The 14404-nt window shown below is 41.5% G+C and overlaps 1 protein-coding gene across 3 annotated transcripts in view; it reads left to right on the top strand.

The window, feature by feature from the left end:
- ARHGEF28 (Rho guanine nucleotide exchange factor 28) overlaps window positions 1-14404 on the top strand; it is a 276600-nt gene that overhangs the window by 151406 nt on the left and 110790 nt on the right. The window contains exon 1 of one of the 3 annotated variants that reach the window (XM_072958531.1): window positions 7903-8080. The exons of the other annotated variants lie outside the window; for them this stretch is intronic. Coding sequence (XP_072814632.1) covers window positions 7996-8080 — 85 coding nt within the window. The 5' untranslated portion in view covers window positions 7903-7995. Of the gene's footprint in view, window positions 1-7902; window positions 8081-14404 lie in introns of those variants that run through there. 3 annotated transcript variants of the gene reach the window in all.

The following is a 14404-nucleotide window of genomic DNA, read 5'->3' as shown; positions in this document are numbered from 1 at the left end:
TTGAATCCTTGGGTTTCGGGCTTGACTGCGGTGTCAGGGTGTTTATGTGAATTTGGGCTTGCTGAGGACCCAGTGGTTAATCCCTTGGAAGGGACTTGAGGGCAGTTAAGATTCTGGTTAGCTTTCATTGCCAGGCAGTCTGAGCTCTAGTAATTTATTGGGACAATTTGCTTTAACTTTTAGAGTGCCTAATTTGGAAGTCGTTTTTATGAAACATAGCCTGTTACTTCAGACATGGGCAAGAAATCCAACAGAATTTATTCTTCACAGTATGAGATTCTGCTGAAGAATATGTGTGGTTAAAGTATAGGGAAGAAGTGATGGAATCAGATATTGGAAAGGAGATTCAGTGGTAAACAGTCTGTTTTTTCTTCATAATATTTAAAATTGTATACAAAAAACCAGAATAAAGAATGAAGTTAAAGGTGTCTAGAATTTTGAAGCCAACTTTCAGTAAGAGAGCTGGACTTCATCCAGGTTCTCGAGATTTGTCTGCCAAAAGATTTCTGCTGATCTGAGGAAGACGCACCTACCCTGCAAGTGCCCAGAGGGGACTTCTCACTGGGGTTAACTCTTGGGAGCATATTAACCCCTAAGGGGCACTGTTTGTTTCTGAGAAATTAAAACTGTTTTTCAGCATATAATCTTCTAATGTCTAATTAGTTCCTTCAGAGTTACATGGTAACTTCACATAAGAACTTAAGCAAAGGAAATGGAGTTTTGTGCATGACTTGGATTCGATGTATTTGAATAAGTGATGCAAACTTTCTTTTTGCATGAATTTCACAAACATTTAGTGAACATAGATTTTATACTTTTTACCCCATCCTTTAAACATTTTTTGAACTTTATTTTGTAGGGCAGGTTTAGATGTACAGAAAAGTTGCAAAGATGGTACAGAGAGTTTCTGTACACCCAGCCCCCTAGGCCCCCTAGTTTCCCTTATGATTAACATCATATATAATATTCTGGTACATTTGTTAAAATTAGTGAACTAGTTTTGATACATTATTATTGACTACAGTCCATCTTTATTTAGATTTCCTTAGTTTTTTATCCAGTTGCCTTTTTCTGCCCCAGGATACTTATTACATTTAGTTGTCATGTTTCCTTAGGCTTCCCTTGGCCGCGAGAGTTTCTCAGACCTATTTTTGATGATCTTGACAGTTTTGAGGAGTACTGGTCAGGTATTCTGTAAAATGTCCCTCAATTGGCATGCTTTGGGTGTTTTCCCATCATTAAACTGGGGATAGGGATTTGGGGAGGAAGTGTCATTATTATCACATTATATCAATGACATATAATCTCAACACGACCTGTCACTGCTGATGATGACCTTGACTACCTGGTGGAAGCCGTGTTTGTGAGGTTCCTTCACTGTCAAGGTGCTCCTCCCCACTCCCCTTTCCATAATTGCATTCTTTGGAAGGAAGTCATGGTGCGCAGCCCACACCTCAGGAGTGGGGCGTTATCTGTGTTCTTCCCTCTGGGCAAAGCATCTACATACATTGTTTGGAATTCTTCTACATGAGGAGTTTGTATTCCCCCCTCACCTGCTTCTTTATTCAGCCGTTTATGTCAGCATGAATTAATGGTTGTTTATTTTACACTTTGGGTAGTAATCTAGTGCTTCATTTAGTGTGTTCTAGCTTTAGCAACGGGGGACTCTTTCAGTTGGCTTCTGTGCCCTTTCTACTTATTCCTGTCATTGTTGATTTTTTTTTAGGGTGGTGGTGGAAATATTTTTTATGATAATTGTAATGGTGGATACATGTCAAAAAGCCATAAAATTTTTTGGCACACAGAGTAAACCTTAATGTGTGCAAATAAAAAAAATTAAAAGGTCGGACGATTCTATAATGGAATGCACAATGTAGCAAAATAATCTAATTGTATTAAAAACTTTACAAATAACCTTACTGTCGAGGACAGGAATGGGGTGCAGACCTCAATAACTTTGGAAATGAGTAGAGTCTGTAAGAATAAAGGCAAAATAAGCTGTACATAAAGGACCATCGTCTAGGGGATGAAGTTGTTTCCCGGAGGGGTACAGATTAACATTTCTGATACCACTATTAATATATTACTGGAAATAAGTAAGTCAATGTATTATGGAGAGTAGGTGTCAGATTTTTCACTTTTGGAGTGGGAGTTTACAGATAAGCAAGGGGAGGAGGCTAGAATGATCCATGTGCTAATTAATGGATTAGAGATGTAGACATCAGTGTGTACTTGTGATTAGCTAAAATAGATGTACATAATTGCATATAGGAGTATTTGTAGATGTGTGTATATACCTGGGTTAGGACACATGCATCTCCTTGCTGACAGTTGAGAGGGCCTTAAAGCAGCAACACTCCTGTAGCTGTAGCAAATACAAGATGAGCTCACTCTTTAAAAAAAAGGACTATCTATTACATTTTGTGTGAATTTCAGCTTCAGAACTTTAGAATGATAGCTTAACATTTACATTAAAATTATTTAAATTCTTTTCTCTTTTGATATCACAGTTAACTTACTTACACAATGAATGACCATATAAAAGTCTATAGAATAGCAAGTTGAACTTTGTTCAAATTGATTTTAAAAACGTTTGTGACTACGTCCATGGCATTTGAGAAACTTTTTTGGAAGGTTTGGGAAAACTGAAATTGAAGCATTATCAGAGAAAACTTCAAATGTCATCGCAGATGCCACTTTCCCTACATGCCTTGGCTCTTCCTCCTTGGAAGAGTTTTTTTTCTCCTTACACTTTAACAGGATCCTTTCCTTCCTCTCCATCCTTTCTCTGTCCAGACTCATGGCCCCTTGTCCTAGCTTCCCCCACATCCAAGGGCCCCCACATTCATATCCGCAGCTGCTGCTTCAAGAAAAATTATAAATTCTTCATAATGTATTATTCAGAGAAACTTAGTGAATCTGTCCTAATTCTTTCCTTTCAGGTATGCCTGGGAACTTTAATGTTTAAAACCAAAAGAGATCCACCAAGCATCTTTATTTTCTTCAGAGAATCATCTAAATAGAACCTCTCTCTATAGCAATACTATGTGCTGGTGGATGCTTTGATGATATAATTCTTTTAATATGTTGCTTTGGTCAGAAGATCTATTATTTTCTTATCCTGAAGAGTTTTTCAGTATTTTCTTCTATTCTTATGTATGTCTTAATGTAAGTGATTTCATTTGTTGGATTTCATTTTTTTCCTCCTTAGACAATAGGATGACATAAGGTGGGGATATGAGAACTAATGAAGGGGCATGCAGATTTTTTTTGTTAAAATAAATCAGGGTAATGAAGGTAGATAAAAAATAAAAAATATTCTTATTTTTAAAGAAAGGTGGTATTATGCATGGTGGCATCCTAAATTTCCAATTTATGGCCACCATTGTACCGTGCTCCTACTTCATGTCTGTTTTATGCAAATTCTATTTTATAGGCTCTATTTAAAAAATAAAACAGAGAAAGGCAGTAGAAAGAAAAATAATAATTTGAGCCTTGGGTGGCTCTATCCAGGATTGCACTCAGTGGGTGTAATGGCCCTGAGAGAGTGTGACGTTGGAGGTGTGAATGTGTCCTTCCCCCCCTGCTTCTCACAGGAGCACATCTTACATGTGGATGTGAGCTGTGCCTTTAAAGGGCCTCGCTTTCTGTCAAACATGGCCTCCCAGTGAAAGCCAACCATTGCACCTGGTGCCCGACCGAGGTAACGATGTTCTCCAGCAAAGAACTGTTTCTGCTGAGTTTAGAGAGATGACATGGTGCCTTCTAAGGGATTTTTGAGGAAGGCTTTGATCATCTCTTTCACCTAACGCTAGCACTTGAGGCTACGTGGAATTGTCACTGTCCTGGCTGAAATTTCCCAGGATAGGTTTGTCCTTGCATCATGGGTCTTGCCGCCTCTTACCTGTATCTTTTATGATTTTTTTTCCCCAAGAATGGTGTTTAACTGTGTTAAAAACTGTGGTTGCTGGTGGTCAAACAATGGAGCAGAGAAGCAAAACACATCTTCCTCCTCTTTCTGTCTTGATGTGATTTCCTTGGCACTTCTTTGCACATTGCCCTTTTCTCGGCTTTGAAAACTCAAGCTATTACTCCTGGGGGTAAAGATGAGACTCCTTCAGTGTCTATGGTGTAGAAGAGAAAGATAATGAAAGGGAAACTATTTACATTTCATACTTAAACTAAAACTTACTGAAAATATATGTTCTTTACTATTAGAATCCCATTTGCTCCTAAGAACTCGTTGAAGTACAGATATTGTCCCATTTTGTATAAAACAACTGAGGATCAGAAAGTATGAGTGACTTGGTTAGGGCCACGAAATAAGTAAGTGACAGAGTCCAGAAATACAGATCTTCCTTAGCTTATGATGGGGTTATGCCCCAGTAAAACCACTGTAAGTTGAAAATACTATACGCCAAAACGCATTTAATAAATAGACCCCACTGAACATCATAGCTTAGCCTAGCCCTGCATCTTAAGCACGCTCAGAACACATACATTAGCCTCAGCTGGGCAGCATCATATAACACAAAGCCTATCCTACGATAAAGTGTTGAATATCTCATGTCATTTATTGACTTCTCTAATGAAACTAAGAAACAGTTGATTGAATGGGCACAGGATGGCTGTAAGCATACAGGTTGTTTACCCTCGTGAGTGCATGGCTGACTAGAAGCTGCACTCACTGTCACCTTCCAGCATTGTGACAGAGGATCGTATCACATATCGCTGCTAATCTGGGGAAGGGTCAAAATTCAGTACTGAATGTGTATTGCTTCTGCACCATTGGTAACACTGAAAAATCCTAAATTGATCCATTGTAAGTTGGGGGCCATCTGTATATGTCTCCAAAACCCCAGTCTTTTTCTTTTTAGCCTGTGGCTCCTTACAATATGAATATAACAGTTCTTGCCCTGAATAAATTTTGGGTCTCATTGGAGGATAAGAAAACCGTACAAATACTGTAATTCAAATCAAAATATACTCTTCTAGAGAGGTTCAGTTTTATCGGGGTTGAAAGGTAGGTGACAACATCTGTCCTGGACAACTGTAACTTTATGGAGGTTATTTTCTAAGTGAAGGGTTTTCTAATCAAAGGCTGATGAAACAATTCACATTCTTATGCTGCAGTGGTTGTATGATATCTGGTGAGAAAGTGGCCTAGGGGATGTATCACTGAATTCTGCCAACTGCAGTTACAGTCAGCCAGTCAGAGAAAGCAAAGACATTAAGCCATTGAATATAAATGAGATGTAAATAACATCTTGTATTAATTTAAATGCAACCACATTGACCCAATGGAGGAAAAAATCTGAATTACTATAGAAAACAAGGAAGATAAATGACCCACATTCAGGAGAAGTTCTTCGGTAAGAAAGCAAACCAGCCTAAAAATAAAGGGACTGGATCAACACCATATTTAGTGCTTCGCTTTAACTGTTAACTGTGCACTGCTGGTCAGGAAACTCATCTCGTTCTTTGAACAGTGTTGATAGATAATAAGGCAAATGAGGAGATTGGAGAGTCTCTTGTTGGGCTTCTCACAGGCACTGGTTGGGTAGTTCTACTAGTTTTATTGCCGGAATCATGTCCATATCAACATCAGTTGATATGAAATTGGTCCACAAGGACTGTGCTTTGGGGAAAACTAGACTCAGGTGGATCTACCTGGCATCTCAGTTTACAGAACTGTGTTTTACCAAGTTCTTCCATACCTTTGTGTGCCTTGTCCCGAAGGTCTTCTGACCTGTCACTGATGGTCAAGATGGAAGCAGCCCGCTCCAGTAGTTTGTTGACCTGAGATTTATCCTGGTTAAGTGGCTCTAAAAGTTTACCTTGCAGGATAATGAGAAAGATAATAGTATCTCCTGATCCAGTACTTCCATTTCAGTTTGGTGATTGTCTGCACTGGTGGGGGTTCCCTTCCTTTGCTCCAGGAGTTCTGAGGCAACCAGGAGTTCTCGGATCTATGCCAACCCCAAGTGTTGCTTGGAGCCTTAGGGAACAATGGGTTTTCTCCACCCATAAGTATTGGGCTTTTCAAATGTAGATATTGTTGTGATGAATACAATGCAAATATATTTTAGAGAATTCTTGTGTGTGGCTTTTTTTTTGTCAAGATACATGTTTTCAATAAGCAGATACTAAAAATACTACAGCTATCATATAGAGATTCCTCACCTACAGGTTGATACTTAACTAGTGTAAATAATTCATTCATTTAGCACCTGCCTGCAATGTTCTAAGTGCTGAAACTGAGAGTGAATGGAAATCCATGCACAAGATTTTATCTATTTTCTCATAGAGGCATGTGGACTAAAACTCACATACCTGTTATAATAGGTAATAGAGTTGAGCATAGTGTTTCCCTACAGTTGCACCCAGCTGATTAAGAAAAATGTATCCTTCTTCAAATAAAAGGTCACTAAGTAGAGAATATATTGTTTGTTTTTACTTAGTTGTAATGCTTGCAATGACCTTCTAGTTGTATCTTGATCTACTTGTATGCACATTTATGTAGCAAGCCATATAAAAACACAGAGGTGATTTGTGTAATTCTGATTTTGATTTACATTTGCAAGTCCGTGGTTTCTCTCCTTTCTTCACTTCTGTCTGTGCCCCTCGCTCATCTGCTACCCAGTCAGACGAGAAGAGCTCTCAGCGAGTAGGGTGTGCATCTCTTTCCACACAGGGCAGGACACGATAGTGCCGACAATTTAAGAGGTAATTGACGTCGAGAGATGAATGTTAACTAAGACGCATGCTGTGGTGTTCCAAGTCTGCAGCGCTGACAAGGTCCTCATATTGTTTCCACTCTCCTTTGGTTTATTGGGCTGTCAGATGACCTCAGAACAAAACGCAGTACTTGTATGGAAAGAAATGCTTAAACAGACTCACGTATGAAACTTGGGATAAACTTTTGCCCACCGCCGATCTTGGCTGCTATACTTGGGCTTAGGGGGCACACATATCTGTGTGCCTGCCTGTCGGGATTTAGAGAAGCAAGTTTGAGCAGTTTCACGATTTATGGGGAGGCAGCGATGGGCTTCTGCTGAATGCTGACTACCAGAGAGTTGTTCAGGGAGACCATGTAAGAACGCTGGCTTGTGGTAAATTCATCACCAGCTCTGCTGAGATGGACTGCAAGTTTAGATCAGAGCCCCACAGGCGCCCAGATCCTCATGACTGACAGCCACACTTGGTGACAATTGAAGAAGCAAAGGCCCACGTGTGCTAAACCATAAAGTAGACGATTTTGCATGAATTTAATGAGATACAATTCTGGATAAAAAGTAAAGTTTCCAACCACTTTAGAGTTGAAAGGATGGGGAGACTAGATTGTTAAATGAATTATCAGAGCTGTTTTGGCTCTTTGGTCTGAAAAGCTGCCAAACCTGCCGATGGTAATGAAAGAAGAGATTGCTCTGGAAAAATCCCTGCCCTGAGTAGGATGGCCTTTGTTTGCCTGTGTACCGAGCTTTCTGGCTGTCCACACACATAAACCTCAACCTTTATCTCACAGGGCACAGGGTGGCTTTTCTGAGGAACGATACACTCCAGCTGCCGAGCAAAACAAGCGCCTGCATTGGGAGGCTTTTCTGGAGTCACAGGCGGCTCTCTTTCCATTCAGTTACCTTTCTTCTTCATTTGCATTTCCAGCAACAGAAGAAGAGAGTTAATGATTCATTTGCTCCCAGTGACCTTTTGAATAACTGGACGGCGACGTACCCGCACGACTCTGAGCTGCCAGGCTCGCCTCCTTTTGCTTCCCTAGCTTGGCTTGAATATTTACAGCCTCCTTCTCGGTCTACATGCCTGAACGCCTGAAGGAAGCTAAACATTTATTGCCTCTCCCTCCCAGTGTTCACAGCTTTCACCCAGCCCCATTCCTTCCTTTTACATCACACCGGAGACTCGCCTCTTTGGCTGGGGACGCCCGAGTCCTTCCTGAGTCTTTCCTGCTGAATCTGTTGATTTCATCGAGACAGAAAGATGGATTCTGACTCAGACTCACCTTTTAACTACTCGTGGCCTTCCTTCCCCAAAATGAAGATTCGACGGAGGGCGTCCAAACAAGGTAGATCACAGGATCTTATCTTTTACTTCCCCCAGAGCCAAGCCAGGCATCTTCATATTCTTACCTCTCTTCCTCGTTGCTTTGCGAGACTCTTTCTGATGGAAGTGCGTGTTTATACACGTCTTTATAAAACTCTCACTATATAAATACTTTACAGTTCGACTTCTGAGGCAAACCTACTCTTCCTTTTTACGTTCCTTTCTCTCTGAACCTACCTTTGTGCTATGTCGTGTACGTGCAATTCTGTTTTTTTTTTTTTAAAGGAATTTAGTACAAGGTAAATGTTTTGGATTCACTTAATCGGAGTTACCTTGGCAATTAAGAGTCCTGTTGACTTTAGTATGTTCAGTCTTTGTGGGACATACAGAGAACTATGTCTGTGTTCGACACCCAGTTTCTGCTGCTTTTGTGTGTGAGTTTTCAAGTGTGTGCTTTTTTTTGGGGGGGGGTTTAATACCTAAGAAAGTTCTTTCTATTTTTTTTACTATTGCACTGATTTTATAGATGTCCTACAGAAGGGATTTTAAGAAAGTGATTTCAGCAGGAAAGCCTATATTTCTCCAGGGGATACAGTCACATATAAAAAAGGTTTATTAATAATAATTACCAAGTATGCAAAATGCTTTACTGCCAAAGGAAGAAGAGCTCTTTATTGGTAGTATGATTAATAATGAAGTGGCTTCACACTGCGTATTCCCCTCACCTGCAACCCATTCTGTGGAGCAAGTCTTGGGGACCAAGGGACAGTGTTCGGGAACAGCGGAGATGGTCGCAGTCCCCAGCGTCCCGTCCCCAGCAGGTGATGATGGCTGCCTTCTGAGATTTATCAAAACTAGAAGGGAAGTGAGCAACCCATTTTGTTTCTTGTCTTTAGAGAGAATTTATGTGGTTATGTTTTTAACTCAAAGAGAAAGAAACAATTTATGTGAGCTTGCAAGCAGAAGAGGTATTTCTGCAAGTGGGCTGTCTCTGTAGCTTTGTCCTGGGGGAGCGGAATTCTCTGTCAAGAGCAGAATGACCTATCACATCACCCTGTGCTTTTCCCAGAGTGAAACGGAGCCTGGCAGTTGTCAACATACCAGGTTCACCTCAAGGATCTTTTCCCTTCTAAAATAAAATGAAGGGTGTGTGTGTGTGTGTGTGTGTGTGTGTGTGTGTGTTTGTGTTTGTGTTTGCTCTTGGGCTGGAATTAAGGCTGACCCTAGGAATAGGATGGATCGACTCTCTAGGAATAGTTGAAAGCCTCAGCCTGAACAGATCCCCCATGCTGTTCATCACCATCCTTGAAATTTTATCACTGGGGACTTAAAAATTTTGTATGACATTCTCTTTTCCATTTATTCTGTTTTAAAATTTAATTGCTGCTTCTTTGGGGATAAATGGCTGCGATATAAATGTGACTTACCATTCAGTGGCTCAGAGGGGAGAAGATGTATCTATGAGGGAGCACAAGTGTGTGCATGTGAAAGCAAGCTCAGACACAAATGGAGAATGGATTAAATGTTCACAGTAGTAAATCTGGGTAAAGGCTATGTATCTGTGTTCTTTGTGCTATTCTTTTCCTTTCAGCTCTTCTGTTAGTTTGAAATTATTTGCAACTAATTTTTTGAAACTTTTAAGTGCCTTCTGAGATGGGAGATACCCGAAGTCCTTAATTCTTTAGAGTGAATATGATTGGTTCTGGTACATGGAGAATGTCTTGAGGGCAGGTAGCAGGTCTATAAGACTGCTAACCCTTTTTGCTAATCCTAACCCAGTTACATTTGGGGAATAATCTGCTCTATATATTTTTGTGTTTATATTGCCTGGCTGGTGGATGCCTGTGCTGTTGGGTAGACTAACAACCTGGATTAATGGTTAGGAGGCTGGTGGAGAACCTTGAGAGTCCAGTGGATGGAGTTGCAGGGAATGCGTTAATCATGTTCTCCTTTGAAATCCGAAGTTAGAGCATAGCCAGTTTGGACTAGAGCAGAAAGTCATTACATAGCTATGTAGAAATTAAACTTGATTCAAGTGAAAGCAGGTACCCAGGATATGAAAATGATTAACTATTTGTCACTAATAAACAAAGGACAATTGAAAATCAGGTTGTGGCAGAGAGTTGGGGGTTGTCAGACAGTGTCCCATGCTTCTGTTCTTCATTAAACAATGAAACGATGATGACCTAGTTGTGATGGGTGGGTTTGGTCACACTGTAATGTTAGCTGGATGGAGTCCTGGAACCATAGATCTTAGAGCCAAAAGGGCCTTGGAGGTGACCTGGTCCAACCACCTCATTGTAAAGATGAGGATGACGGGGCCCAAAGAAGTGAAGTGATGGGGAATTATTCATATGTTCAGTAAGCATGTCTAGAGTGCCAGGCACTTCCAAAAGGAGTGATGTAGTGAATCAGATGGATCCTGCCTCTGCTTACGGGGGTCTCAGCATTGGGTTGGATCCCACATCTCCCAGGACCCAGACATGCCACCTCCATACAGTAGAAGAAACACCGAAACAAAACCCACAAAAAACAAAAAAAACCCTGACTTTTTATCAGCCCCATAGCTAGTTTGTGAAAAATAGTGGTCTCTCATCCCTTAGGAGATAGTTTGATTATTTTGTTCATCTTTAAAACTGAGGTAGCTTGAGTTTCTTCTTCATTCTTTCCTCCCTCCTAATCATCGCCAACATCATTCCCAAAATGTAAGTTCTGGTCTCCTGGGAAATCGTGGAGGAGGTTTTCAGGGCTTGGTATTTCTGGCTTATTATCAAAGCTTTTGTATCTGATCAGAAGTATTTTTTGTTCTCTGTTCTTATTCTCCTGTCCTGATTATCACAGTTCTTTGATAGATACATGTACACATTACTAGCTTGCGAAGGAGATGTGAAAATTTAGAGAGAGGGTTTTGTAATAAGAGGAAAACTGGATTAGCAGAAACCCACCAATACTTACATATTAACTCAAAACTGCATGTAGTACTGTCTTACCCTCATGCCATCCGAAGGAAAGAGAAGGAGATCTAACTTAGAAGCAATGCCTTTGGAAATGACCAGCGTCTAGAGGGGGCTGTGATGTCAGCAGAGGCTGAAAGCAGTTGAAACCAAACCGCCCACAGTGTGCTCCTGGGGTTCTCAGAGTTGCCCTTTGTCATACCATGGCAGCCCAGGTCAGGCTGGCCTGGGAGCCTAGTGGTTAATGATCGGAGTGGGACGGGATCCATGACCATTCTGCTTCAGGGACTCCAGGAATGCCAGGATTGTTGTTGTGATGATTTCAGAAGGAGACTCAACCAAGAAATTTAACATTTTTTAATCAAAAATTTAAAAATACAGGATTGGACCTCACCTAAGTTCCCCATAATTATTCAGTCTTTAAAATGCATTTTTAGTGTAAATCATCAGGACCCGGGAAGTGCTGAGCCCTTCTCCTCTTTGTGCCTTTCCTCCACTTGGGCTGCGTGTCTCACTCTCTCTCACCCCGGCTCTCATCTCGGCTCTCATCTCTCGTATGCCTCTCTAATGACGCAAAGTGTGAAAGGGTACTTTTTTTTTTTTTTTGGTTGCAAGACCAGTCAATAGTTGCCAAAAAGGCAATGCCTATTAGAAAGCTTACCAACCTTGGAGAGCTTAGATAGTGCCGAATTTTCTATAGTCATAGTCAAAATAACTAATATTTATGTGTAACTTTATTAATCATAATAACCATTGTTTACTAAGCTGTGGTAGATACTTTACCTATATGATATCTGATTCTCAAAATAACTCTAAGACATTATTTCTGTTTTGCAGTGGAGGAAACTGAGGCTTTGAGAGTTCTTAAAGTTATTTCCAAGGCCGTACCAGGGAATGCAGGGAACAGTGACCATGGCAGAGTAAGGAAGGAAATGAATGAATGAGGGACGTTCATTCATTTTATGTGTGAGGTCATTTTCACATGTGTTATCTTGTAAAAGGCCTTCTTTATTAGTCAAGTGTTCTGAGGCTCAGAGAGGAGAAATAAATGAGTTGCCCAGGAGCAGAGCCAATAAATGCAGAGCCAGGCCTAAAACCAGGACATAGTCCTTGACTTGAGAGGTTTTGTTCTTCCCAGTGTGTTCTGTCACCTCTTCGTAGAGGTAAGGGATGGTGAATTCAGTGGGTAGCTGTCATACTCAAAAGGTACCACCATATCTCACCATCCTGGCTTCTCCCTCTCTTGTGAATCTGGGACTAGGAATAGAGGTGGCAGTGGAGACTAGGGAGTGACACAGTAGCGCTGTTTCTGTATCTTGATACATCCATATACATGTGCATCTGGTACTGATGCCCATTCTTGGTTTGCAAGGGAAGAGATGAGTGATGACTGGAGGGGATGCACTGAGCAAAGGATGGGTTGTGTGTGTCCTGGAAGGTTCACAGGTTTGTCCCAGACAGAGAAAGATAAAGTCAGAGAGAGTGAGTGTGCTGAAAATGGAGGTAAGAACCATGAGACCACTGTCTTGGCCTTTCTCCTGGGCTCATTTAGTGTTTGGAGAGCATGATACCTAGTCTGAAAAATAATCCCTGATTAATTAAAGGTAGGATGACATTTCAGAAGGTTTAATGATCATTTTTAGAAGTGAGTTACTATTATCTCTTGGGCTTACTTGCTTTCTTCCTCTTTTCCTGTCCCCCTCTCCCTGCTTCCTTTCAAAAAGTTTTATTGAATACATACACACATTTCCATGTGTATTGTGTATATTCAGCCTAGAAATTCTGAGAGGGTACCTGAATACCATAGGAGGAATAAGTCACCACAAAAATCCTTCTTAAAGCAGAGAAGCATTTTTCTAAAGGTGACATAACCTGCTAAGCTTTCGTTGGCTCACAATGAAGATAGTGTTCAACCTCACGCAGAGCAGTTTCAATTTCAGACTCTGCCTGGAGAGTCCCTTTGTCAGCCTGGGAGAGGAGGCCCATTACAAGCCCGTGGCCAAACCACAGAACTACATACCCCTCATGGCTCCCTTTAGTTAAACAAATGCTTTGCCAAATATTTGAAACTGATTTTTTTCTTTACTTTGAGTTAGTTCAGATTCTTAGGCAAGGTACGTTTATACATTGATCCCTGTAAGTGGAAGGGAGGCACTGTTCTGATTTATTACCCCATGTTCAAGAGAGTCCTCCCCACCACTCCGTTTTTAGGGAAGACCAGTGGTGGTTTTTTTCAGATACAATAACTAAGGCAGAGTGTGGTAAGTCCTACAGGAGAGGTCAGGACAAATTGCTGTCAAAGTTCAAGGTGAAGAGGCAAGTTCAAGTGGAGGGTATCATGAAAGGGATGTCATTCATTTCAGTAGCCTGTGGTGAACTGGTGGGGTTTTAACAGACTGCCTCTCCAGGCAAACGGGCAGAGTCAGACATACACAGAGTGTATCAAAGTGATGGAAAGAAGCCCAGGCTTGTGCACTCTTGATTCATGGAATGCAGAAATGCACAGAGGTGCCAAATGTTGGATTGGCCTGGACAGTTGGTTTTGTCTGCCTGGTATCCTCCTGCCCTTTGCTGAACAGCACTCACATTCTCTAGTGGATGGCCCCTCCACTGCTCTGGCCATGGGTCCCAGTGATGCCGCCACCTTCTCATGTAACCTTGCTTTCCTGAATGCGGTGGCTTGGGCTTCCCACCCAAGTGGGCCAATCACCGCACTCCTCATGCCTGGCCACAGCTATTGGCCCACGGTGGGCACATGACCCCAGCTTGGCCAATCAGAGTCTTTCCTTGATATTCTTCAAACTGGAGTTTGGAGAGAGATGTCTTCCTTCTTGGGTAGCAGTGCTGGAAGGGTGCGGATGGAAGTAGTTAGCTGGGAGAAACCAATCTGTAGTGTGAGGATGTACTGCACACAGGTTAAGAGCAGCAGCCTTGTGTAGGGCCCTGCCAGATTCCAGGCCTTCATTCTAGTCTCTCGGGGCCTGTTGCTGCCCCCCCACCCCAGGCTTAGATGTTTAATTCCTTCAGTTCTGCGAGCTGCCCTCACATGCCTTCAGTAAATCTTTCCCCTCCCCCTTTTGTTTTTTGTTGAGCAAATTCAGGTGACTGTTTCTCCCACTTCCAACTGGAAATCTCTAACTTGCCCTTTAAGATGGAGCTTGAGGGTCCTTTTTCTGGAAGCCATCCCTGAATTCCCTCATCTATCTATCCTTTGGGCCACTCTGGCTTGTGTATACTTTTATAACAGCGCTTACATTACTGTATTACAACTATGATTTAATGTCCCTCAGACATTAAAAGACACTGAATTCCTTGAAGGTGGAGGCTGGCCAGCCTGTTTTCACATCTCCAGGCGCTGGATCATCGAAAGCAGGCAGTAAATAGGCAAAGCG

Source organism: Vicugna pacos, chromosome 3 (genome assembly GCF_048564905.1).
Source record: "Vicugna pacos chromosome 3, VicPac4, whole genome shotgun sequence".
NCBI classification, from domain to species: Eukaryota; Metazoa; Chordata; class Mammalia; order Artiodactyla; family Camelidae; genus Vicugna; species Vicugna pacos.
The sequence above is the reverse complement of the archived record's forward strand: the minus strand, read 5'-3'. Positions and strand labels throughout refer to the sequence as shown.